At 36.3% G+C, this 25,159-nt stretch overlaps 1 protein-coding gene across 3 annotated transcripts in view; it reads right to left on the bottom strand.

The window, feature by feature from the left end:
* RNGTT (RNA guanylyltransferase and 5'-phosphatase) overlaps nucleotides 1-25,159 on the bottom strand; it is a 191,278-nt gene that overhangs the window by 72,112 nt on the left and 94,007 nt on the right. For 2 of the 3 annotated variants that reach the window (XM_076333210.1, XM_076333212.1), the window contains exon 12: nucleotides 21,652-21,720. The exons of the other annotated variant lie outside the window; for it this stretch is intronic. In XM_076333210.1, coding sequence (XP_076189325.1) covers nucleotides 21,652-21,720 — 69 coding nt within the window. The remainder of the gene's footprint in view (nucleotides 1-21,651; nucleotides 21,721-25,159) is intronic. 3 annotated transcript variants of the gene reach the window in all.

Genomic DNA, 25,159 nt, shown 5'->3' on the forward strand with positions numbered 1-25,159 from the left:
CTGTTGCATATAGGACATAAATAATGTTTATATCAAGCTTATAATTCCTATTCAAATTACAGCACACCTTTATGAAAGATACCAAGCGATGAAGATATCACAACATATATCTAGGGAGGTTACCATGGCCATTTATTACCCTTGTGCTTAAAAATGTATGCTTATTTCTGCACTGAATCTTGTTAATGCCTTAGTTTAGACTGAAGTCTAGCTCTCCAAGTAATTACTTCCCTTTTTTAAGATAAAATGACTAAGTCTGAGTCTCACTGCATGGGTAATTTTCCAGTTGGCTAATGTACACATCTTCATAGTGTAATTTCACAAAAGCCTTTAGAATAGTGGGCAACAGAACTGAACCTACTATTCCAATATTCTTTTCACTGCTTTTGTATACCGCTGTATTTCATAAGAAAGTGTATATGTACTTCATATTCTTTTGCATTGCATGGAAAAGTGTTGATAACTAGCTGAAATAATTCTTTTCAGATTCACGCCTTTAGCTGGGACTTAATACACTTGCTCCTAAAGATACAGCCCACATTTGGCTGTAGTCAAGCACCATCATAAGACCAAATGATCCAGGTTAGCCTACGTGACTGGTCTTTTGGGAAAATAGATAAGTTTGGTGAAAAAGTTAGAATTAGTAACAACATGACGATAAACACATACACACAAAAAAAATCCAAACCCTATCATTAAAACCCTTCATTGTAACATACTTCTTTATCTGTCACAAAAAAAGAAGAAAAAAAACCCCAAACACAAGACACTAAAATCTACTTGAGGAAATAAGTTATCCCACCAGCAGTTAATGTGTGACTCTCAGCTTTTTTAAGTATCCTGCCTTCTGTCCCTTGTAGCTTCCCTTCTCAGTTCCAACTCCTCCTGTTCCTCAAAGCGCCCATACAAACAACTTCCATCTTCCCCATATTCCCCATAGACCATCACTGAAATACCCCCTGTTCTTCCCCATGTACTCGTATCTTCTTTGCCTGGTAAAAAGCTAAGCAAAAGGGAATGTGGCACCAGAAGCGTCTTGGTCATTGATGGGTAAATGTGATTAATGCTTGTTCTTGCTGTATATTGAGCAGGACACCGAGAACTGGAAGAAAGAGAGACACTAGCCTGATCACAGGCCACAACACTCCCTAGCTGAGGAGCAGGAAGTCCAGCTTTTCGTACTGAAGTCTGAGGCAAATAGGTTATTTGAGAAGACTGCTTTGAGAGTAGCGGACTCATCCCTAACTCATATCCTTGGAGGTGAAGGCAAACTATGTTGTACACTACATTTACGGCATTTACGGTGTTTGGTGGTGATCACTGGCAATCAGTGAATCAGCTTCAGAGATTATCAGTCGTACACACAGGGAAAGCTACTTTGTGTGTTGATGATCTAGGAGACAAAGGAGAATAAGGTCCAAGAGCAAAAGCCTCCAGGTTCAAATGGCAGGGTGCGTGATTACAAAGATTGATGCACAGAAAAATTGACTAAATTAATCCATTGATTTGGCGTGGACAATGGAAAAACACCAGGACAATACTGTCTACTAAGACCAACTATTATCAGACAGTAAGAAGAAACTATTGTTTACTCTTGTATTAAACCATCATATTTGGTTGTTATTTAAAATACATCCAAGCTGGCCAAACTGATTATCTATCACACACCAAAATCTTTATAGAGGTCAAGATCTGCCAAATACATTCCACATACCTCAGAGTCAGAAAGTGAACGCTAAGAAATTCTCTCACTGGGGTCTGAGCATGTGAAGGGTCCCTGGGCTTCCCACAGACACTGGCCACGGTAGTTTTCACCTGGCTCCATTCTTTACGTAGCTAGAAATAACCATCAGTGTCCCTGTTTTCATTGTTGTCCCATCCCACCCGTGGCCAGCATCCCCTTCCTAGGACAACCATTGTACTGCTCACAAAGTACACTTGGCCATCCCTTGTATACATTCAAAGACTCTGAAGCAGGTTCACAAAGAAACAGCTGAATCACAGAGAAAAAAACAGCCTCATTAAAATCAAGTTCTACACCATAATTCTGCAGCTTAGAAAATTTTATTTAGCCTTATAACAGCTAATGGGACATGATTGTTAAGGATCAGAACTTTTTGAATTATTTCCAGTAAGAAACTTAATTGTGACCGCTCCCAAGAGAAAGCATTTTTCCCAAGATTAGTTTGGAGAAATTCAGTCATATTAACAAAATGTTTCATATCTGTGAACCCAGTTGAGACAACCTATTTATATTTCTAGAATGCCTTTTATAAAAGAAACAGCTCATGTTTTTGACCGCATAGGAAAAATTATTTATATGCAGGGCTTTCAAGCCTACGAAACTGTATTAAGCAGTTGCCATTGAACTGAATGTTTAAGTGCTCATTATTTCTGAAGGTTGAGAAACATACTTGGGTGCTTAAAATATGCATTTAGGAGCAGCCCAAAATGATTATAAGAAGGCAGTAAGACAATGAGATGCTAAAGCTGAGGTATAAACAATATTGGTTGATCAAGTTTGGAGAGTCTGAAGAATTCAGAGGCATCTAAGAAATTTCTATCAATGAATGCAATAGATGAAACTTTGACAAATGCAGGTCAGCAAGGGAAAGATGTGTTGCATTTAACTTGACTATATAGATTCCACTAAGAAAGGGTGTTCTAATGAAATCTCTTCAATGGCACTCAGTATCTCAAAGATGATTAGGATTCCTCTGTTCTTTAGAAAAACAAATCAGATACACCCAGTACTGTTTTTTTTCCTGTAGATGTTTGACATAATTTCTGTATAACCTTGAAATTTTAAAGCAGGCAGTTTCTTTTGAATATGAATCAGTTGCCCCTATACTTATAAAGGAAAGGCAGGAAGATGTGATTTGTAAGTAGTCCTTAAGAGTGATCAGGCTAGAATAAACTCCTGGGTAAACACCAGTACTTTCCAAACACCTGTCATTTGTGAAAGGCTTTTTCATAGTTGAGTGAAAACAAAAGACTCTGAATGGAAAATACTGAATGGAAAATACATAAGACCACAAAATGGCTGCAAAGTTTGTACCACTCCGAAACACGATCCAGATGCTTTCCAACTTCACGCGAACGTGTTACATGCCTTGTATCAAGTCCTTCACCCAGCACAACCTGTGTCTAACTATGGACAGATGGCCATGAAGCCCTATCTAAAAGATGACGACAAAAAAAAGCAAATTCCTCCTTTCAAAAAAACTCATTTAACTAAAAATAAACGAAAATAATAAATGCTGCTTTTAATGTAAATTACTGATTCAAACCACCTGAACAATAAAAGAGCTGCAGTCCTCACTAAACATCAGCTTTTTGCCTGGTTCAGTAATTTGATCAGAATACAGAGACATGCTGATGTTCAATAAATATTTGGATCAGCTTGAAAATAAGGTTGTTAATGAATTCCAAATATTATGCAATGTACTGCTGTCACATCATAGAAAGCAAATCTGCTAGACAGTAACTTTTAAAGCTCATAAAAGATAGGGAAAAGACAGGTTTCTCGGCTAAGCTCAAATCATTTAGTGTCCACAACTAAGCCAAAAGAATGATGGAGCCATATCCCGATAACAAAGTTTTGAATAACTCATTACTTGACAGTGAAGTCACCATGCTGCTTTAACTCCATGTAGTCAAGCAGATTTGTGTCAATTCTTCAATTCCTCCACTTTAAAAAGCAAAATAAATAAAAATTAAAATTAACTTGTGTTCTAAGACACAATAACTTCAGTGTGTTCCAGAAATTTTTCCTTTAGAGAGTTAAAAGACTAAGTAGAAATGATACTTTTTAATACATTAGTACTGGTTAGCCAGAATTAGCCGTTTTTATTGTGAAAATGTTATTGTACCACAATTTGTCTCTTATGAAAATGTGACTTGAAGCTATATGAAGTAGAAAGAAAATGGTTATAATCAAAATTACTTCGGAAATATTAAGCTTAACTGCCATAGCAGACTGAAAAGCAAAACATGCTAGTAATATGCACTCGTTCAAATAGTGTTAGATTATGTTTCGTACTAAGGATTTTAAGATTTGAATGCAAATCAGGTTTAGAAGGTTAACCTGTATGCAGAAATTAATCTGTTAATATTTTAATAGATATTTTTCAATTGCTTTTTCCAGAAGTATCTCTGAACTTCAAGTTAATGCAATATTTATATTGGACTTCTTTGGTAATTATCGGGCTAAATGTCTTCTACTCTTGCACTTTAATTTAGCTTTATACCTCCGGCTTCATTAAACATCTTGTTTCATAACTATACTAATAGCTTTTCTCAATATTCCATTAAGCAAGGAGAAAAATATGAGGAAATTTTCTTCATAACTAATGTAATTTACATATTAATCCTATTAATATTTGATAAATGAAGTTCAGTTCACAGCCAAAAATCCATGTTTATAGCAATCAGAACGTAGGAGCCACAAAATTACTCATTGCTCTTTTCCCTCCCGCACCTACCCCCAGCACATTACTGTAAGCAGCAGAAACCTCGGCCACTTCTGTTTGTATTCGTCCTTTCACTTAATATTATAATCTGGAACCAGAAACTCCCAACACTTGGTCTGAAGTTTCCAAAAAGGAAAAAGTAAATGCCTTCAAATTGTTGGCTAATATATATAGGATCCACAATGGACTAACTGGTGTCTGCCTTCGATTCTAAATTCTACTTTTGGCAAATTAAGGTAACTGTTGAAAAGCTACATACTCCTACCTTTGTGACAAAAGAAATGTCCTGACAACACAGCTATGGTCCCTGTGGTCAAAGGAACTGGTGATGGTCCATGGTTGCTACTTAAGATACCAGCTTTATATTGCTATTGATTATTTTGTTATTTTCTTATTTTTCACCAACTAGTATTTATAACCTCATTAAATATGTGCTGTGTAAGTCTTCAGGAAAAATTGACACAATAATAAAAACAATCAAGATACTTCAATTTGCCTTCTGTTGTTTTATTTCATTCTCTTTATTTCACTTTGTATCACTAACTTGAACTGAGGATGGCCTCAGTGTGTAACCACGCTGTAATCTGTCACCAGGATGCCAAAGTGACTACAGCATACTATTGTATTTACTTGTCCAGATGAAATTTTCTTCCAAACTAAGCTTCACAACTCACTAACAGCCTTAAGTAGAAACTAATATAATGGAAAAGATCAAGTCTACATAATTTTTCCTCAGCCATACATTGTTAAGTGGCAAATGGAGAAAGATGAGTATCTGAAGCTTTACACGTTTACATACCTAATTTAGGAGGAGGGACTCCCTGTCACTTGCGCCTCCTCACTGAATATATGTAGTACTTAGGCACTTCCTTCACAAGTACTAGATCACATCCTGCTCTCTATATTTTCAGATTCAGATACCCTTCTTCAAGTCATTATATTACTACCTATCTGAAAGATTCAAACATTCCTTAAATAAGAACATTTGAGACCACTAATGCTGCTTTTTTCCTGATATTCTTTCAGACCTGATTAGGTATTAATATACCTAACAGAAATTCAGTGTTTGCAACCACAAGCCACAGTGTGGACTGTGAAAGGCAGGAGCAATTTTAGTTCAGTTTTATTTATTAGCTGATATGTATTATTTTCATTTGGCACTACTTGAAATTTAGAAAACAAAACAGAAAAATCTTTGGACAACTGTATTGCTAGATACCATGACAATGCTCAGCTGATGCTTTCTGTGTATACAAACAATAACCTTTTAAAAACTATTCTACAGTTGATAACACTTCAAATTTTAAATGTTAATATTCTCTTTCCATTGTATGTTTAACATGACTCTATCCAAATTCATCTCCGGAGGGCTGTTTAAGACATTACCTCTTAATTCACAGCTACAGATGTTGCTGACTAAGGATGAAGGGATGAGTCTGAAGTAAACTGTTGGGACAACCAAGATAATACAGAAGCACTCCTGGCCCCGCTCCTTTACTTTTTTTTTTTCTTTTAGTCTCCCAAAGCAATGCTTATTATTAATTTCTCCTCTCCCCCAGTGACACGACAAATCTTTGAAAGAGGGATATCATCTTCCTTCTGAATCTCCCTTTCACCTTTTACTGTGAAAAAAAAACCCCTTAGTCGCATGAAGCCAGTGATGTTGAAGAAAACATTAATTTTCATTGCATAAAGTGCTAAGTGCAGTTGCTTCATTGTGTCACTTGTTTTATGAACCTTACTGTTTATGTCTCTTTACATGTTTAAAAGCTTCGTATGTATCAGCCTAAATCTCTCTCAAAGCCTGATGGCCCCAATCTCTCTTCACCTTCTGTCCTTTCATTTTTACTACCTCTGTCCCAACTTAAGCTTAAGTGTAGTCACTTGAATTTACATCAGAGAGAGAGGGAAGTCAGTCTCTCAGAGGACTCATTTCTTTGCAGATGGTTAGTTTGTGATCAAAGGCTCCTAGAAATCTCACAAAAGTTGGGTTGGATCAGCAGGAAGTACTCGGTGCTTGAAGTCTGAGAGCAGAAGCATCCCTGGTGTAACAAAAGAATCGCCATGAACTGAGCAGCAGTGCTCTTGGCTGACTCACTACGATAACCTGATTTGGAAGTTGGGTAATTTATCAGTATTAAAGACCATTTGCAGGAGCTACAACCTGTAAATTTAAGGCTTCATCATAACATTGGCTTTGTTGACATTTTTCTTAAGCTACAATGATAATCAGTATACCAGGAATAATATTTCAGCAAATCACCTTAGAGCTCATGAAGATTAATGAAAACTACCAAGCCTAAGTAGAAAGATGCAAAAATATATTCCAAAATACTTCTTGAGGAATGCCAATCTTGAAAAAAACAAAGCAGCCTTACATCAAGAGGCAAACAGTGGGCTATAGCTTTAAGCTAATCTGAACATAAGGAGAAATATACAAGTACAAACTCGGAAATTGCAGCATGCTGGTCTCAGACATAGTCTAATTTCTCTTTTTAATTCCAGAGCTAAAAAACCCCTAGAGCTGAACAGATATGCATCAAAGATGACGCACAGAATTGCCAGCAGGATTTTTTCTACATGTTGCCAAACGTATGTTACACAAAATTGTCATTAAGGGCTAGCTTATTACATTTTACAGGGCTACAAATCTCCTTGAATTAAATATTTATGAGTCTTGCTTGGAATACTGAATCCTGCGGTATTTTATAAGAAACAACAGAAACTAGCCTTTTCAACTACGTATTCTAATATATAAATTATAAAATGATGAGTTTTAATCATATTAAATTCATCATTATCTATGTAGATTAAAATAGCAACCCCGTATTTTACATCCTTAGCTTCACAAGAAAACATTAATACGAGAGTAAATCCAACCAGTAGAACTCAGCATGTGCTTCGCAGTGCTTTTGTTTTGCCAGTAGCAAGCTGATGTGCTTGGAGATGAAAAGCAAAGTGGAAAGAAAAATGTACATTGAAAAAATCAATATGTATTTTCTCTTTCAAGTCTGCTACAAGACTAATACAATTTAAAACTGCATTTTCAGGAGAGTAATTTGGATAATGAGAAGGGAAAACTCCTCCTCTAAGGAGAAAAAAAGGCATGCTGAAGGAGAAAATGAAAGGGTCCTGCCCACTCTTTGTGCGAAATTAATCCTTGTAGTTCTGACTTAGGAACAAGCAAGTCAGTGGCCCTGGGTAAGAATAGGTTAAGTTGAATAGGGTAGCTATTTCCTGAGCACTGCAAGTAAAGGGAAAAGAAGTGTAGGTTGTATTTAAAAAAAGTCACTCAAAGAAGGCCAGTTACTGTAAAGATTAGTTGCTGTCCTTCTCATCAGGGAGTAACATTCTCCCATTAAAAGCAGTGGTTCTGATAGTGGTTGTTAATCTTGCCTTGAAACCAATTTGAAAACACAACAAAACAATAGTTTTGGCCACATCACATTTTTTTACCCCTTCTACAGAGCATGGCCACAGAAATGGTGATCGGACATGCAACACAAGATCTCTGGTCTGAATACTGGGATTGAGCAACTGCCGTGAAGAACCTCTTCCAACTCCACTGCTGCTGGCAGGGAACTTTCATTGTTACTGGCACAAGGGTTTCAGACAGTTCCCAATCTCTGTCACTTTTTCTCCTTTCCCTTCTCTTAAATGTTCCCTCTCCTTCAATTATACCAACGTTAAACTGTTTATGTATGCTCTGAGCAGGCAAGCAGCCGAAGGTGCAGAGAATCAGGGGATGCAGTAAGTGACAATTACCATTTGCAAAAACAAATGTCAACAGGTTTAGCAGCTTTTAACATTGCTACAAGCAATGACGGGGAACAGAAAGAGTGGTTAAGCACAGCTTTTCCACAAACAAATGTAGAATGTATTTAAAAGACAGAATTGCATTTCTTAAGAAAGAGAACTGCTCCTCATGGGGCCAATTCACCGGCATTCATCAAGTGAACATTGAAACGTTTGATGTGCAGTCGCTGGACAATTCTGGGACAAGAAGGCAGACAAACCTGAGCCACTTCACAAGAAGCTTTTTTCATATCTGATATCCCTCTAAAAGGTGTTTCAACTTACTCAGTTTCCCATGCCTCCTTTTTGCTAATGTCATAAAAAGACAATAGTCCTTTCTTTATCCTCTAGAACATAAAGCTTAGTATCTCCGTCACAACTGAGAATGACGTAGGGAAAAAATATCATCACTGGTTCAAGCAAGAATCTGTGACAACGTTCGGAAGATATTTTACAAATCTCCTCCCACCTCCAAGATAAAGTGAGTTTATAATTCCAATGTAAATGTTACTAAAATGCAAAGAGATAATAATGAGCATGCTAGTATGAACTCTGAGCCAATAAACTAGATTTCTGTGAAGCACCATCCTATTTGTGAAACAACTTTAATAGAATCCTTCAAAAATTTTCTTATAGCAGAGTCAGAGAGGGGAGGGGTACAGAGATGGCAGCAAAGTGAACAAGTCCACCTGTCGTCCATCCAGCAGGTACTCCAAAAAGGATTAGGGACTCACGTTGAGCTACACCTCTCTTGACGCCAAGAACAGTAAGTACCATGCTCGTTTTATGAGCTGTCTTGTAAAAACCTTTTCTGCTACTTACTATGTCCTCAACAGAAGCAGAACATGACTTTAATAAACCAAAAGCATTTAATAAGCTATTTGTTGAAATGAAATTATTCTAAAGCCTGGACAAAGAACATGAACCTTATAGTTAGCAGATGGGGAGTCAGTGGTACTGGTTTTGGCAGAAAGATCTAAAAGTTCAGTTCAAGTGGAAACCAAAGTGGATAAAATAAAGCTATAACAAGGATTGTGATGGAAGTTGAGGGAGGATATTAGGTGAAGTACCATTCCTCATTTACCAAAATACTAAAATAGGTGAACCAAAATTTTAGTTGCATTAAATAGACAATTCTTAGATTTTTAGGATTCCGGGAATATTTCTCCCTCAGTTGCATACATATATTTGTGCTTTCAAAATGTGAAATTGGGAAAACCTCTTTAAAAAATGGGTTTCAAAAGGGCTATCAGCTCAAGCCCTGACAATTGTTTATAACTGTTGCAAAAAGACATATTACAGAATAATCTGCTCCAAGAAGGTATCACAAAGGATCAAAGTTTTAGACTCTCACTCGCAACAGGGGGAGGGAAGAAAGACCATTTAAAAAAAAAACACTCGAGGACACTAAAAACTAATTAGAACGGAAGAGTGGTATAGAAAGGGAACAACAGTCAACTGTTCATCAGGAACAGAAGGCAAGCAATTTTGTCTTAGGGATGGCGTAAGAATACTGAATGGTGTTGAACTCACTGCATCCCTCCTCCCCAGCACCCTTTGTACAGGAGAGAATAGGACACACAGCGGTGTTCAACAACCAATATTGTTCCCTAACTCCTTTCAAGCACCTGGGGATCATACCCACCTGTATTTAAGTATGTGCAATCTTGCAGAAGAGAACTGTGACTATATGTGACCACAATCAGAAATTTTCAATGCAGGGGAAATGCAAAAGCTGCCTGTAGATTACCATGATATTGCCGTAACAGTTACTAAATAAACTCCCCTTTATGGATAGCTACCAAGTGTCTCACATCTCAAAAGCACTTCTTTCATCCTAAGAAAAAATGGCTTTTGTAATTTACCCCTAGGCCAATAGCTGATTCTTAAATAGTGAGCTACATCATGACTTGATTTAAAATTTTACTGCAGTCCAAAATTCCACTCCAGTATAAGGCAGATCTCACAGTATAAAGCCATTAGCTATACAGCTAAACACAATTTTTTCTAAAATCAGTAAAACTCTTCTTTACTTCTGTACTACCTGTGGGGTTTTTTAATTAACCAAAATGTATACAAGCAGAGCAGTATATAGCCAGTTAAAATCAAGCTGGGATATCTAATCTAGTAAAAAATATTATAAAAAACCCTTGCCTTCGGGACGCTGTAAGTTTTAATAACTTTTTTCTCCATTTTTTTTCCTGTCCAGTCCAGTCACCATTAATATTATTAAGAAATTAATTAATATACATTTGCAGTGAAACACTGCAGAGTTTCAGAAGTAATGGAATGACACCCACCAAATTTGATAGAGGACAAAACCCTACTTCTTTTGAAGGCCTAGCAAAATATGCAAGCAAATGTCATGGAAACAGAAGCTCTCTCCATGGTAACATCATCGCTGGTATGGTAGCTAACCACTCTAATTTCTAACATACTCCAATACATGGTATTAGCTTAATTCCAGTTTTCATTTGGTATTTGTTCCATAACATTCCATATATCTAGCAGCTGTAAAGATTTATGAAAAACATTCATAGTTCACAAGCATGCAGTATCAAAGCCAAAGCTGAACATAAGTATAAGGGCAAACTGATTAACTGTGATAAAGCAAGTCTGAATAACACTGTCTTTCGGAAAAAAAAAACAAGAGACGGCACCATAAAGAATAATTATATTACAGCTGGTTCCCATTACACTATCTGACTCGGTGCGACAACTGTCAGATGTGTGGCAGTGTCTCGCACAAAACACACAGAAGGAACTATAGAATAAAAAGGCACAATTCATAATTGCAGCTAAGCAATCCGTGTTACCTGCCTTTATAAAGAATTTTAAATTTTTTATCAACCAACCCAACAACCAAAAGTCTCAAAACCAGCTGAAGACTCTTACTAGCATTGTAGCTGCTCTCCACAGAGACGGACCAGCTTAGTGCGTAGCAATCGGAGCCATGGGAATGATTTTCAATGAACAATTTATTTGACAAATTAGGTCCTTTTTGTGAAATAACTGTATGCAGCTCATGACTCTGAGAAAAACTACTATCCAAATTTATTCTACGATGATGCTTGAGAGTCTATTTTCTGATCTGATCATCAATGCTAAGTTTCATTTATCGGACTGTTACTGGATACAAGGCACATGGTGCTATGTGCCCATTCGATCCAGAAACGGAAAAGAGTCAGCAGTGCAAACGAGTGAAAAAATACATTTCCCATAATATTTCTGCAAGTAAAATACCAGGTCTTGCATAAACATGTACAGCAAGCATAGAAAATGGGGCTTATCCTGCAGAAGTCTTTTAAAATGTGAACAAATATTCACAAAAATAGTCTACCTGGTTGTTCTGGTTCATATGTAAATTATAAGAAGCACACTGATGTTCTTTTCTGGTTCAAATATTTTAATGAAATGTAAAGTTTAAACCAAATCCTCTAATAATGATGAAAGCATCATGACTATTACTTAAGCCCTCTGAAAATGCAAAAAACCTATACCAATATCCCCCATCTGAAAAATTAGATACAAAGTCTTCAGTTTTGTTTGTATACGTAATGGGAGAGGTATATTTTCTGCAGTCTTAGTACATGGAAAAAGTACTGTACTCTATATTTTAGAGAGTGTGGTTGATTGTCCTCTCAAAAAATCAAACACACTCTCCCAAAACCATGTTAGTGTGCTGGAAAAAAAGTCTTGAAGGTTTCAAAAATACAATATAACTGATATAGTCCACTACATGCATGTTTATTTGTTCAACAGAAAAATCTGTATTACCTAAAACTAATACTTTTTTAAAATTATTTTTTAATTTTTTTAATATTCTGTAAATAACACACAAAAAAATAACACTTGTGCCTACTGTTCTTTCATATTTGGCTTTGGAACCAGATGTGTTAGTTAAAAAAAAAAAACAACCCCCAAAAGCCAAACAAATCTGAATTTGCTTTGCTTGACTTGAGCTGATGCTAAGACTGTTGCAAAGGAATATACTGCCTAAAAACTAGCAAAAACTGACCTCTGCCATTCTTTTCTCCAACTAAACTTTCATTTTTTCTTCACCTTTGCTCACCACAGTATGCATCAGACATCTTGTAGAACAGATTTAGATAGAAACTTTACATTTTATACATCAAGACAAAAAGAACAACCTGGAAACTCTTGTTCTGTTAACCACATCGCAAACTTCTTTCCCCCTGTTCTGAGCTCATCCTATGAGCACTGGATCCTGGGATCAACTTATATTTGCTAAACAGTGGAGTGTTTCCAGAACTACCTAGAATGGTCTTTCATTCTTCTGTTGTTTGTTTTCCTCATTACCAGCAGAACAAGCCATATTTTCCCTTAACAATGGCAACATTAATTCACAATCTGACAGGTCCCTAGGACAAACATTTTAATTGCTCTCATAAGTTAAAAGTTCTCTCTAGAGAATCCCGTGTTGCATAAACTATATGTTTTGTTTCAGTGGTTGGATGAATATACAGATACAAGATCTTCCTGGGATTTCCAGTGATCACTGTCTGGAAACAAGCAACCTACTGTTTGTCAGTTCAAACTTGTCAAAACTTTCAGATAGCATTTAACAAGTGTACTGATTGTTTCTTTAATGAACAATTCAAAGTGCACAGAATATCTGCATTTTGGAAATCTGGGATATTTCCAGCTAAGACTTCTATTCATTTTCCCCTTTCGGAACGAACCAGCAGGTATGTTGCAGTTGTACATTCCTCTGTCTCAGTGGAAAGCTTCTAGAGTAACATGGAGAAGAAGAGAATTTCATTTCAGAAACGCAACTAGCAGCATTAAGAAAAAATCAGCTTTTGCTTTAGGAATATCCACAGCAATTATGTAAGTAGTTTTCATCGTTTTTTTATCTCTGACTTCTACGGTTATGGCATGAAGTCCGGCACCGCCCTCCTAACTCTGCACTTAGAAGAGTATAACCTGTATGATACAATCACATCTAAATTATTCAGCATGCATGTCAGTGGAAGACAATGGAATTTTCTTAAAAGCAATTTATAGCTTTCATATCAAGCTCAAGACTTCCATTTTTAATCGTATGTTAATGGACTTGGTTCACCATTTTGGGAATGTCAAAGACTAGGAGAGCTGATGAATGGAACAGGGAGTACAATTACAACTGAAACAAAAGTTACTGGCAGCCAAAATGAGATCGAATTATCACATCTGTGTTCTGTTGTACCTCCTCGATACAGAATATTATTCCTCAGGCACCTCTGAGCCTTGCAGAGCATACTGTGTTCTGCACAGTACAGTGCATATGATTACTTTAAATGTGTTGTCACCAAATATACACAGTTACCTTCAAAGATTTACCTGATAATACCTGCTAGCAACTAAAAGACATATTTTGATAAGAACAAAAATTCAGTTACCCAATTGTGATATTGATCCTCCATTTTCAAATTTACTATTTATAAGAACAGTGACCCAGTAAACATTTCAAACTATGAATAACACAGTAATGTAAAATAAACCATTCTACTTTTTAAAGAAAGTGGTTTTACATTAACCGTTTTGGCTATCCAGATACCACAATGCAAGTGTTGATACTCCTCTGAAAACAACCCTGTTTTCCCAAACCTTAAGTATATATGTCATCTTCCTGAAATGCTGGGTTACTGCTTACACTGAAACAGCAGGATGAATATCTAGCTAAATATTCTGCCTTATCCTGATACAAACCACTATTTTTGCTTTACTGCTGTGCCCCTGACTAAGAAAAAATAAGAACATTTCATGAAGGATCTTCATGGAAACTTAAGAGGTCTGTTGGCTGTCTTGTTCTGGCACGCACAGGAGAAAGTACTGGGAGAAAACATTTGCAACAAGGTAGTTCTTCAAGACATTTTCCTAAATCTTTTCAGTTTGATAGAAAGAGTATAGATGAATCATACGTGAGGCATTCTGTTGATAACTATTCTGGGATCCGAAGAAAAGAGTGTTAATAAAATACTTTCCACAATATCTTCCAGTTTCCAAGTCACTCCTGATCTACCAACTCCTCAGTCCTGGAAAGACTGTTGTAAAGTTCAGGATGAGTAGGAACACTGCCATGGAGACAACTGACCACTTCATTAATGGCAGCCTATGTTAAAGATCAAGAGCTTAATCAACTACTCGCATGATTTGGTAAAGAGTTCTCACTGATTCAAAGCAGAACCTCTCCTAGACTTCCTTATCCAGCCATAGAGAGATTTGGTTTTCAAAGCTGATCCACCACGCATATAAATTAACCTAATTTGTGGAATACAGGCTTACTTTCTTAAAAGCAGGTACGCTTTGCAGAAGCTGAACAATTGCTTTGGTATTCTCACCTGAATATCACATTTACAATATATATTCCTAACATTTATTTCTTTTAGCTAGAAAGTACGTGCAATCTGCAATAGCTGGAAGCACAGTAGCAAGTGTGCTCAACAAGCTCCTTGGCATTTAGCTTTGAGACAAAGCAGCTATGCAAAAATCGTATTTGAAAGCCTTTATGAATGATGATTCTGTCTATCCCAATACAAAATACATCTTTATCTTCCCAACATTTAGAACACTAGCATCCAGAAAAAGCATTTTTTTCTTCTCCTAAACAACACACACACAGACACCACCATATTAATGTCAAGTGATGATCCTGAGGATGACTAGTACACATAACGTAAAACGTAAGAAACATCTTTCCTGCCTAATGCCATTGGCAGGCAGGATGATTAAACTGCATAACAGAAGTTCAAGAACCTATTTAGATAGCTCCCATAAATGCAATTCATTGCCTGAGAAATCAGAGAACGTCAGATGGTATAGGTCATAAGCAAACAAATGAGATAACATACCAATTAGAACTAACACTTTCCTTAGGTAATCAGACTCAAGGCACTGACATCTATTCAGGCAGACATAAAAAGGAAGTCAGGTTAAACAATTTTGGCAAATAGCGTATACATTTGCATGTGTAAATGTACTAGAGGACCAGCAGCAGAAAGTTAAACAAGGAAAGCTTTTGCTACACCATTACCTTACTATATTCAGAGTTAAAAATGAGCATAACTTCCCCCCCGCCCTTTTTGGCCATCTTTTGTCAAGTGTGGACGCTAGAAGTTTGTACCTGTAAGAAATGTCAAATTTCCTGAGGTGTCAATTATCTCAGGTTCTTGGAAAGTAAGTGGAAATCATAAAAATCTACTATGTTCAAAAATCAGGGCACTTTTATCTAGGAGTCTAACAATTTAATTAAATGAGCTCTAATTAATTTAATTAGACCTTACTTATTGGTATTTAAGTTAGCATTTCTTTTGTTATTTTTTCTTAATTTTCTAGTGTTGTGATTTGTTTTCTACCTTTTTTGGAAAATCAGCTCAAGATAGCAAAGACAAACTTGAATTGGTATAAAAATTTTACTTGTATAGTCACAGAAAAACTCTCAAGGAAATACTGCACATTGCTATTAAATTTGAGTATGTTCATAAAGCATTATGATAGAATGGTATATTTGAGATATGACTAGATACTTAAGAGATGAACTGCAAGGAACATTGCCATGGAAATTAACAACTATTCATAGGCAGAAAAGAGTTGTAAAGCTCCGTGGCATTTCAGGAGATTGACAGCAAGTTCTCTGCTAAAGGAAAACCTACAACAGCACAAAAAGTGCGCGCTGACATGACAACAGCATCCCCTGACTAGTAACAGATTCAGCCATGAACATTCCTCTTGCAGAGGAAATCACATTTAGCAATGAGAGATTCTAAAGATACATGAAAGGTTTTAGTAGTGTGGGTCAACACAAAGACTGATGAAAATTATTCTCTCTAGATTCTCCTCTCTTCTGCTGCAAACTCTAGAGAAAAAAAATCAGGCAATCTTAGGATCTACGCTGGGGAATCGAGGTGCTGATCTCTCCTCCCTCGTATCTAGTGATAGGATGCATGGGAATGGTTCAAAGCTGCACCAGGGGAAGTTTAGACTAGACATTAGGAAGCATTTCTTTACCGAGAGGGTGGTCAAACACTGGAACAGCCTTCCTAGCAAGGTGGTCGATGACCCAAGCCTGTCAGTGTTTAAGGGGCATTTGGACAATGCCCTTAACAACATGCTTTAACTTTTGGTCAGCCCTGAAGTGGTCAGGCAGTTGGACTAGATGATTGCTGTAGGTCCCTTCCAACTGAAATAGTCTATTCTATTCCATTGCCTCCAAATCTTATATGAATCACCAGAAAATTAGAAAGCTAAATCCAGAAACTTGTATATTTGTTAGAAGCAAAAATTTATGTTATCCTATGATTCTTCCCAAGCCTTTATATATCAGCTTTGGTACTGAGACTATATCTGAGCCTATATGAAGCCATTACTTCTATTGCAGTAGAAATATTTAACAATAACTGATGCCCCATCACTGGTAAACACGATGTCTGAGCTTCAGCAATATGCCAGCAACTGACTTGGCGTATGTTTAAAAATTCACAGAGGATTCAACAAAACGTATACTGCGGAAGAAAAGGCTTACCAATTATATAGGATTTTTTAGGAGAAACTGGCACTGCTTAATGAAACAAAACATGGCCTTTTGGAGATATTTTATTTGGTGGTATTTTTTGGAGATATTTCATTCAGTGTTAACTTCAGTGATTTTGGATGAACTTTTACAATGACAGAAAATAACACAGCCTATTATACAATGGGAATAGCACAAATAATTAACAGGCAACCAAGCACTTCAGATCACCACTAAGTCTGCCAAGGGAGGGGAAGGAAGGTATATTAAAAACTCATGCAATGTTAGTCAGTATGAAAAACCTGTTCATTATTCTCCTCTCATTTTAAAGACTAAGCTTTTTGTTAGTATTCAGTATGGAGAGTTATGTGTTAAATAATTCAGCCATTCTTTAAAATAACATTTGCCTTAGAAGAACAGAGCTCAGCAGCTGCCCTTCTTCCTTCCCTGGAAAAATCCCAAACCCACACAACTGGACTTTATTCCTCATCCAAAATAAGAGCACAGAGAAGTACCAAACAGAAATCAGCCTGAGCCAACGCAAAAACATCACAGAGCTCAGGAGGCAAAAAGATGGAACAGAAGAGAATAAATTCTGATACAAGCTTTCCACAGATGCTCAAAAACTGTCCTTAGGCCTTCCTAACTGATGGCCAGCAAGCCTTCTTTTAGGTGGCTAAAGTAAGAAAATAATTCCTACATCCTTTTCCCAAGCAAGGGAAAATAATAGCTCTAGCCAGCAAGAAAGTCGGTTATTAAGAGATTGCTAGCATAAAAATTAGACAGTCTGAGATATCTAGCAAAGGTATGATTTACAAGGCAGATAACAAAAGTAGTTTCACTGATGAGTGGGCATAGGTCAGAGAGCTGATTCTGCCATCAGAAGATCAGAGGCCATTTTTGAGATTTCCATTAAAAACACACAGGTTGGCAAACTGCAAGTGTTCTAAAACAAATGTAAGAAGTTGTTCGCTGTTTTGAAGTAACCTTTTAGAAAAAAGGATTGGAAGCTTCCAATCTTTAAACAAGCATTCAGAATCTATGAATAAGGTGTTTGGCTTTTACCTGCAAACTAATTCACTCATTGTCTGGGGCATGATCACAGGGCAACATACCTGTCCATGAAGTTTCCTGCTGGCCTGTTTCACTCCTCCTAATTAGCACTTAGCTTCGGTCCCTGCTCTGCCAACCTGTTACATGTAGAGGGATCAGAAAGCTGATCAGATGGAATGGAGCTGACTTAGCCGTATGGGAGTTATATCGGTAGCATCTTAAATGGATAGAAAATGATGCAGGGAAAAGAAGCGTTAGGGAGAAGCGACATAAAAGGGAAATCAAAAGGAATGTGGGAAACGGGCTATTGGATAAAGAGGATGCATGGAAAGGAAAAGAGGAAAGGAAAAGAGTACAAAGGGAAGAAGAGAAACAATAGTAAGAAAACATTGTCTTATATTTGTCTCTCACCATGGAGTTGTTAAGAGAATGGCAGGTTAATGCAGGGGGTGCGCAGGGGGGCACTATGAAGCACACATCACATCAAATCACCTACAAGCATTCTTAAATTATAAACAAGGCAAAAACCTCCATCACTTCCACTAAACATGCTCTTCTCATGATCTGTGAAAGCTTTCAGTCTCTGGAAAGGGAGGAAGGGGGAAGAAGAAGGGAGACCCCAGTCATTGCCTTTCAGTTGTCGTTGTGAAGTTAAAGCACTTGTATACCCTGGGCAATAAGCAATATAAGTAACTCAAGTAACTGGTGAATTAGTTAGGAATAATAATGCTCAGTTAGCATGACCTTGCAAAATAAACTAACCTGCACAGGCAGAAAACAATCTCCTTACTCAACGTTGTTTCTACCATCACCAGCCACAGTGCAAAACAATTTCTGCTTCAGTACAAGTACCTTGCTATTCATAATATGAGTTTAGATAAGACTAACAGAAGAAAATAAACCCTATTATATCTAACTGAAACCCTAGATTTGGTATTAAAACTTTTTCACAAATCCCTTTTCATTAAAGCATGCCGATTTCTCAAAACTGAACTAATTCACAGGCACTTGATGCCAAATCTTTTCAAACCCAAGAGAAAAGTGAGAAAACCCAGAGCTCTTAGAAGCTAAAAGCATAATTACTATTCACAAATCATTTTGGGTATTTTGATTTCTATTATAAGTCAGAATTAAACCAAACTTCAAAACAACAAAATATTCTTTCTCCATCTGTGTCGACTTGCAGTACCAGTGTTGCCTATAGCTAGCAGGGAATATATCCATATACTCAGGCCTAGATGCCTGTGTCTAAGACCAGAGATCAAGAGGAGCATCTCTGAGTAAATGGAAAAAATACCACAGGAAAGACTTTCAAGCAGACTGAACTAATAAGCTCAACATTCTCTATATAAAATAGTTAACTTCTTCATTCTGCTTTAACTATTGAAAGTATGGAAAGTGTGGGTATTTTTCCCCCAAACTTTTCCTGTCTGTAAATGGTCACATTCCATTCATCCTCCTCTGCTGCAACTTCATCCTTCTTTGTGATTTCGCTCCAATTCCTGTCAACTTGTTTTTCTTCTCCTCAAAACGCACATGAGATTTCAGGAGCTCCCAAAAGATGTTCTTAAATTTCCCTGATCTAAAACTCAGCATCATTTCTGTCTCTCTCTTTTTCTGCAAGATCAAATATGTCAATAAAAATGCTTAAGAGTTGTTTTCTTCTGGATACGCCTTGATCTCTTCACTTGAGACAAACTGGTTTTATAAAGGTCTTTAAGTCTCACGATGACCAAAATTCAGGCCTCTACCCTTATCAACAATAGGTATCTTTCTCTGTGAAAAGATGTAATACATCACACATATAACTGCAACTATAATACAAAAATTATTTCAGTTAGTATTCTCAAGGGATCATTTATGCATTGTTATACTCTGTTGCCCTTGTATTGTTGCCTATTAATTTATGCCCTCTATACCACATAAAATAAAAAAGCAGTATATCAGCTATCTATATCAGCTTCACCCTTTTCCGTTAATGAGCTTGAGTACTTATTTCCCAATTAACAAGTCTACAACAATTTCTTTTGCTCTAAATATATTATTTATATTTTCTCAACTACAAAAGCCATTGAGAAAACTGCACATTGCTTAATCTAGGAAAATCAGTTTAATAACAGATGCAACAAACTTACATTCCATAAATCCTGAAATAATACTGAAATTTGAACATTAAATTAGACTTATATAAGTTATATAGAATCATTAAGGTTGGAAAAGACCTCTAAGATCATCGAGTCCAACTGCCAATCCAACACCACCATGCCCACTAAACCATGACCCTAAGCGCCTCATCTACACATCTTTTAAATACTTCCAGGGATGGTGACTCCACCACTTCCCTGGGCAGCCTCTTCCAATGTTTAACCACTCTTTCAGTAAAGACATTTTTCCTCATGTCCAATCTAAACCTCCCCTGCCGCAACTTGAGGCCATTTCCTCTCGTCCTATCGCTAGTTACTTGTTAGACTAAACAAATATATCCCATATTTTAAAGATGAAAAACCTTTATAAGCATTTATGCAAGAAAATGAGTTTTTTGTTGGGTTATAAATTTCTAAGTATGCTAAATCAGAAAATACAAGTTCTAGAAACACAAAACATATCCGATATTAATTTCCTGTAACAACAGCAAAGAGACACATTCTTCAGTAATTTCATTTCAAGTAGAAAAGGTAATTTCAAATTTAGCTGTACTAACTCTGCGTAGCTTAACCTCTAATATTCAGGAAAGTAGTTCTGAGAAGCCTTTACAATTGCTTTAGATTTTAACAATATTCTAAGACATCATCAGGACTTCTTATGAAAGTATGAATTTTCTTTACCCTAGTAGTTTTGCTTTGAATTTGAGAGTTATAGATTTAAGGAAAAAAAGGAAAAAAAAAAGGGTATGTAGTCTAATTGCTCAGTTATTTTGTGGTTAGCTGATGTAGAACTTGCAACAGAGAACAAAGGTTAATCTTATTTCCAGATGGGAGTGTCATCACCCTTGCTAAGATCTACAATACAGGAAGCAGACCAGAAAAAAATGTTTTATCTGGAAAACTAAATACAAATGTTTTCTGGGAGTAACTGTAAGGGTAGAAATATCCATCAAATTTGAAATAATCAAAAACAATTCCTTGTGTTACAAACTAAGAAAAAAGTCAGCATGGATGATGTTACAGTCACTATCTATGCCAATATACAATACACATTGCAGTGTATCCATCGTATCAGAGTCAACAGGAGCAGTAGTAGGATGGACGAGGCCATGCTACTGACTTCCCTTAAAGCCACCCTTCCTGCTTGAGAACCATTTATATTATTTTTTCTGGTTGTATGCAGTTATTCCGGTGACTTCTCCCCACCCCAGTCATACACCGTTATACTGCCAGACATGGCTCAAGAATATATCATGCTTTAATTGCACTAAAACAACACAAGTCACAAATTTTACTAAAATTTTAATGTGTGAAACATCCTTGAGAAAGAAAAATAATCCCAGAGCTCAAATCAGTGGCTGAAAGATTCACAGAACTCATGCAGTCAGAAAAAATCCTTCCTTATTTAGCAGCACATCATAGTACACACACCAAAAAAAATATGAGCTGATTCCTGAAAACTACCACCATGGATTAATCTGAAGTCACACATACTACAAATTAGGTTGCAACTAGTTGAATTTAAGTAGTCTGAGGAACTGGAAAAATCAGAACCAACACTGCAAAGTAATCCTGACCGAAACAAAGATTAGGTAGTAGATGGGATGAGTGGGGAAGGAGGGTGAGAATTTCATTTGAGAGTGAAGGGAGAAAAATCCTTTTTTACACTACTTACTCCTGTAGGCTGAAATATCAGTCCATCCACTTCATGGCTAACTTCTCTAGCAAAGCTTCCTTCCAGGAGCTGTAGAACAAAAGGAAAATAAATCTTTTTTCCATAGAGAAATATCTCACTTAGAAGACTGCACATCAAAGCAGATTATACGCTACTACTGCAATCATTTGCTAGTAAACGGCTTATTTATGGTTTAATGTTAGAGCTTGGGAAATGTCAACATAGAAAGCTTCAACAAATTAGCAGTTTTTACAAAGGACGCTGAAGGCTCAAACAAGTTTGAGGGAGGTGAACGCTTACAGTATTATTCAAGGAAAAAGCCTTTGTTCAAAAAGAAATATTGAGAAACAAAGATGATGCTATACACTAAAAGATGAAGAAAAATCAGTTCTGATATAGGACACCACAGTCATTTGTGGAAAAATTAAAAAACACATTTGCCACTTTAACATGCAAGTAGCACTTACTTTAGATTGAAAATATGTACTGAAAAATATTTCAGGGCATCATTCAGAATTCATGTTTCGCAGACTCCCTAACTAGGGCGTAACCCAGTAACATAGCTACACTACTGTAAAACAACTGTCTGAATTAATTTGGATCTTGAATATTCTGTTTTACATTTTCCAAAGGTTGTGAATTCCATATGGAGGTGAATACATCCATCAAGATGGTATTTATTGGAGAAAAACCGTCTAACTAAACAAACTAATGAAACCAGCTAGTCGACAGTTATGAGAATTGACAATACACTTCCATGTTAAATTATGACTTGCCTAAGGAAAAAGCAAATAACCAGTGAGAACTACTATTTTCAAGTAACAGCAAAAATTAGAATTACCAAAATGCCTCTTTATTAATTTCAATTTATGTTTTACTGTAGAGATGAAGAATCTATCCTGAAGTTGTAGGTGCTTTTAGTACCATTTGAAAAATTTTGATGTATAAGTAACCACGTGGTCATAAAACCTAGCAAATACAGAACTCAGTACATCAGTCAGTTTTAAAAGCAACATTTTGGCCTAGACTGTTAATTTTGTATCATTTCCTTTGTATAGTCCAACTTAACTCAATGACCCACTGACTAAATTATTCAAATCAAGTATCAAACTCTGCCCTCAGTAAACGGCAAAAGTATGAAAGGAGTTGGGACTTAACATTTGTACCTTCCTATGGGCTGTACAACCCAAAGCAATGCACTTAAAATGGATTAAAAGCCTGGTGGCCAAATATTTTAAACAATAATAATATAACATTATATTTCATTTAAACTTGTAGATGTCTGCACAGAATAACTGATCATTTTGCTATAAAAAACCCTAGCTTTTTTCCTTATCCGCAGTCATTAGCATATTTGTGCTTAAAACTGCATCTACAAACACAGCTTTCACTATTCAACTTCTAGATACAATTTAATTGAAAAACACACTCTATGAGAGTACTCTCAAGTGGTAAAATACTTTAAGAATATTTGATTCTGAGTAAGCAATCATCCAGCGACACACTATTTTTCAGTACAGAAAGCCCAGACTTGGAATGTGAAGTTGTAGCTTGCATTTACCTGTTATGATTTTGAAATTTACAACTGAGGCTCACGATCCTTTACCAGATGTCTATACCAAATAGGAAAAAAAAAATAATCCACAATTCTTTCAGAAGTTCATTGTTAATCTTTGCTTCAGCAGAAAAATGAGTACAGTGGCAAATATTTAACCAAATGTTAAAAAGTTTAAAAAAAAAATGTTAAAAATTTCTACACAAGCTAAACCTTCTGTGGATCCCTTGCAAGGTTCCTGCACAGTTCCAAAACCGACAGGCCAGTGAGAAATCCATAATAAGGATACACTTGATATTTGCAAAAACACATGGAAAAGATTTCATTAAATTCAAGTACCAAAAAAACTTTCTCCAAATACAAAAACCTACACCTTTAAAAATAAAAGACAAACTTCAAATTAGCTGAGACTATACATTTCTAGCTATCTTATTAAAAGGCACTAATCAAATTGGTGAACAGAAACCAATCATGTCCGTTTCTGCTTATCTGAAGTTCTTAAAGGAATTTGAGGACATGGCTACCTCAGTGTTGGAGCTTACATAAATGGCATTACTTACCCTTTCCCAAAATAAAACTTAAGAATATAGAAACAATCTTTTAATTTGGAGTGTGTGACTCACCCAGGTAAAGCATAAAATTATTATCATGCACTGTTTTACCTGTAGCTGTCTCCACTCTGGTCTACATGTAGTTAAACTACATTAAAGCACTATTACGACTTCATAAATGGAGGGAAAATGTAAATTCAAAATTTACCATTTAAAAAAAAATAATCCTGGTATTCCTTTTTACTCACTACTCCACTGGAATTATAAAATGCAAGGGAATCCCTCTTAGCAACCTGACATCCAGTTCCAGATTTGAACTTGTTCTCATTTTGGAGGTCCACAGTATTCTTATTAAGACATCTCCTACCAAATGTCAATTAGATATCAAAGATAAAAGAATTTTAAAACCAGAACGAGATTCAACAGATAACTAAACCTCTTTGTGCTCCCAGTTATTCTGCTTTCATTCTCAGTTATTCTGCTTTCATTCTCATTAGGTCCATTACAAGTATTTAAATGATAACATTCTAGAAAAGAATTTTTTCTAGAAAGGATTAGCAATTTGGGGGAGGGGGAGTGAGGTGGGAAGGAGGGAATGGAAATTTTCTCTGAGCTTCTTCCCATACACACTTTCTTGAGAATTAAACTATTTAGAGGTTGTCAGTGAATGTACCCATTGAATACTGCAGAAAGTTTGGAATGACAGGAGAATGAGCAGAAAAGGAATGTTTGACATATAAGCAAATATTTTTGACACTAAAAATATAGTTGATATAAGGTTTTTATGTTTATGAACTTAAAATGCAGATATCATGGTTCCTCTTTTAAAAAATGATGTTCAATTTTCCACACATATTAAAATTTCTAATTAACTTGAACAGTACGGTCTTTTTTAATCGGCACCATGATAAATGGCACACCTGCTTGACTGGGATGACTGCCAGAGATCAGATAAATTGCAATGCATCTCAATGACATTTTATAAAAGATGGGTAAATGATGCATGCAAGCCAATTCTTCTAGCATGCTATTCCTTGTAGCCTCGTTGCATCTATTTCCACCTGTGAACCCCTTTGTTTACTTCTTGGAGCTTCCTGCTTCCCTGTGAACATTGCAATAAACCACATACTCATACTACAGTTTATTATTTAAAACTTTTCCTTTCTTACTTTGTAACTAAATCAAATTAAAAATTATTGCTACATCTAATAATATCCCTCTAAAGCAAAGAATGGTATAATCGCATGGAATGAGTGGAGCTGTACGACGAGGAAAAGGATTTCTCCTTGTTCTTTAACCACTGAGCTGAGGAGCCGCAGTATGCCACCAAAAGCAGCACTAATAACCTGCTGAAGCTGATTTCGCTAAAACACTGAACCAGTCAGCAGAGTTTCTTGAGCGG

Source organism: Aptenodytes patagonicus, chromosome 3 (assembly GCF_965638725.1).
Source record: "Aptenodytes patagonicus chromosome 3, bAptPat1.pri.cur, whole genome shotgun sequence".
Lineage (NCBI taxonomy): Eukaryota > Metazoa > Chordata > Aves > Sphenisciformes > Spheniscidae > Aptenodytes > Aptenodytes patagonicus.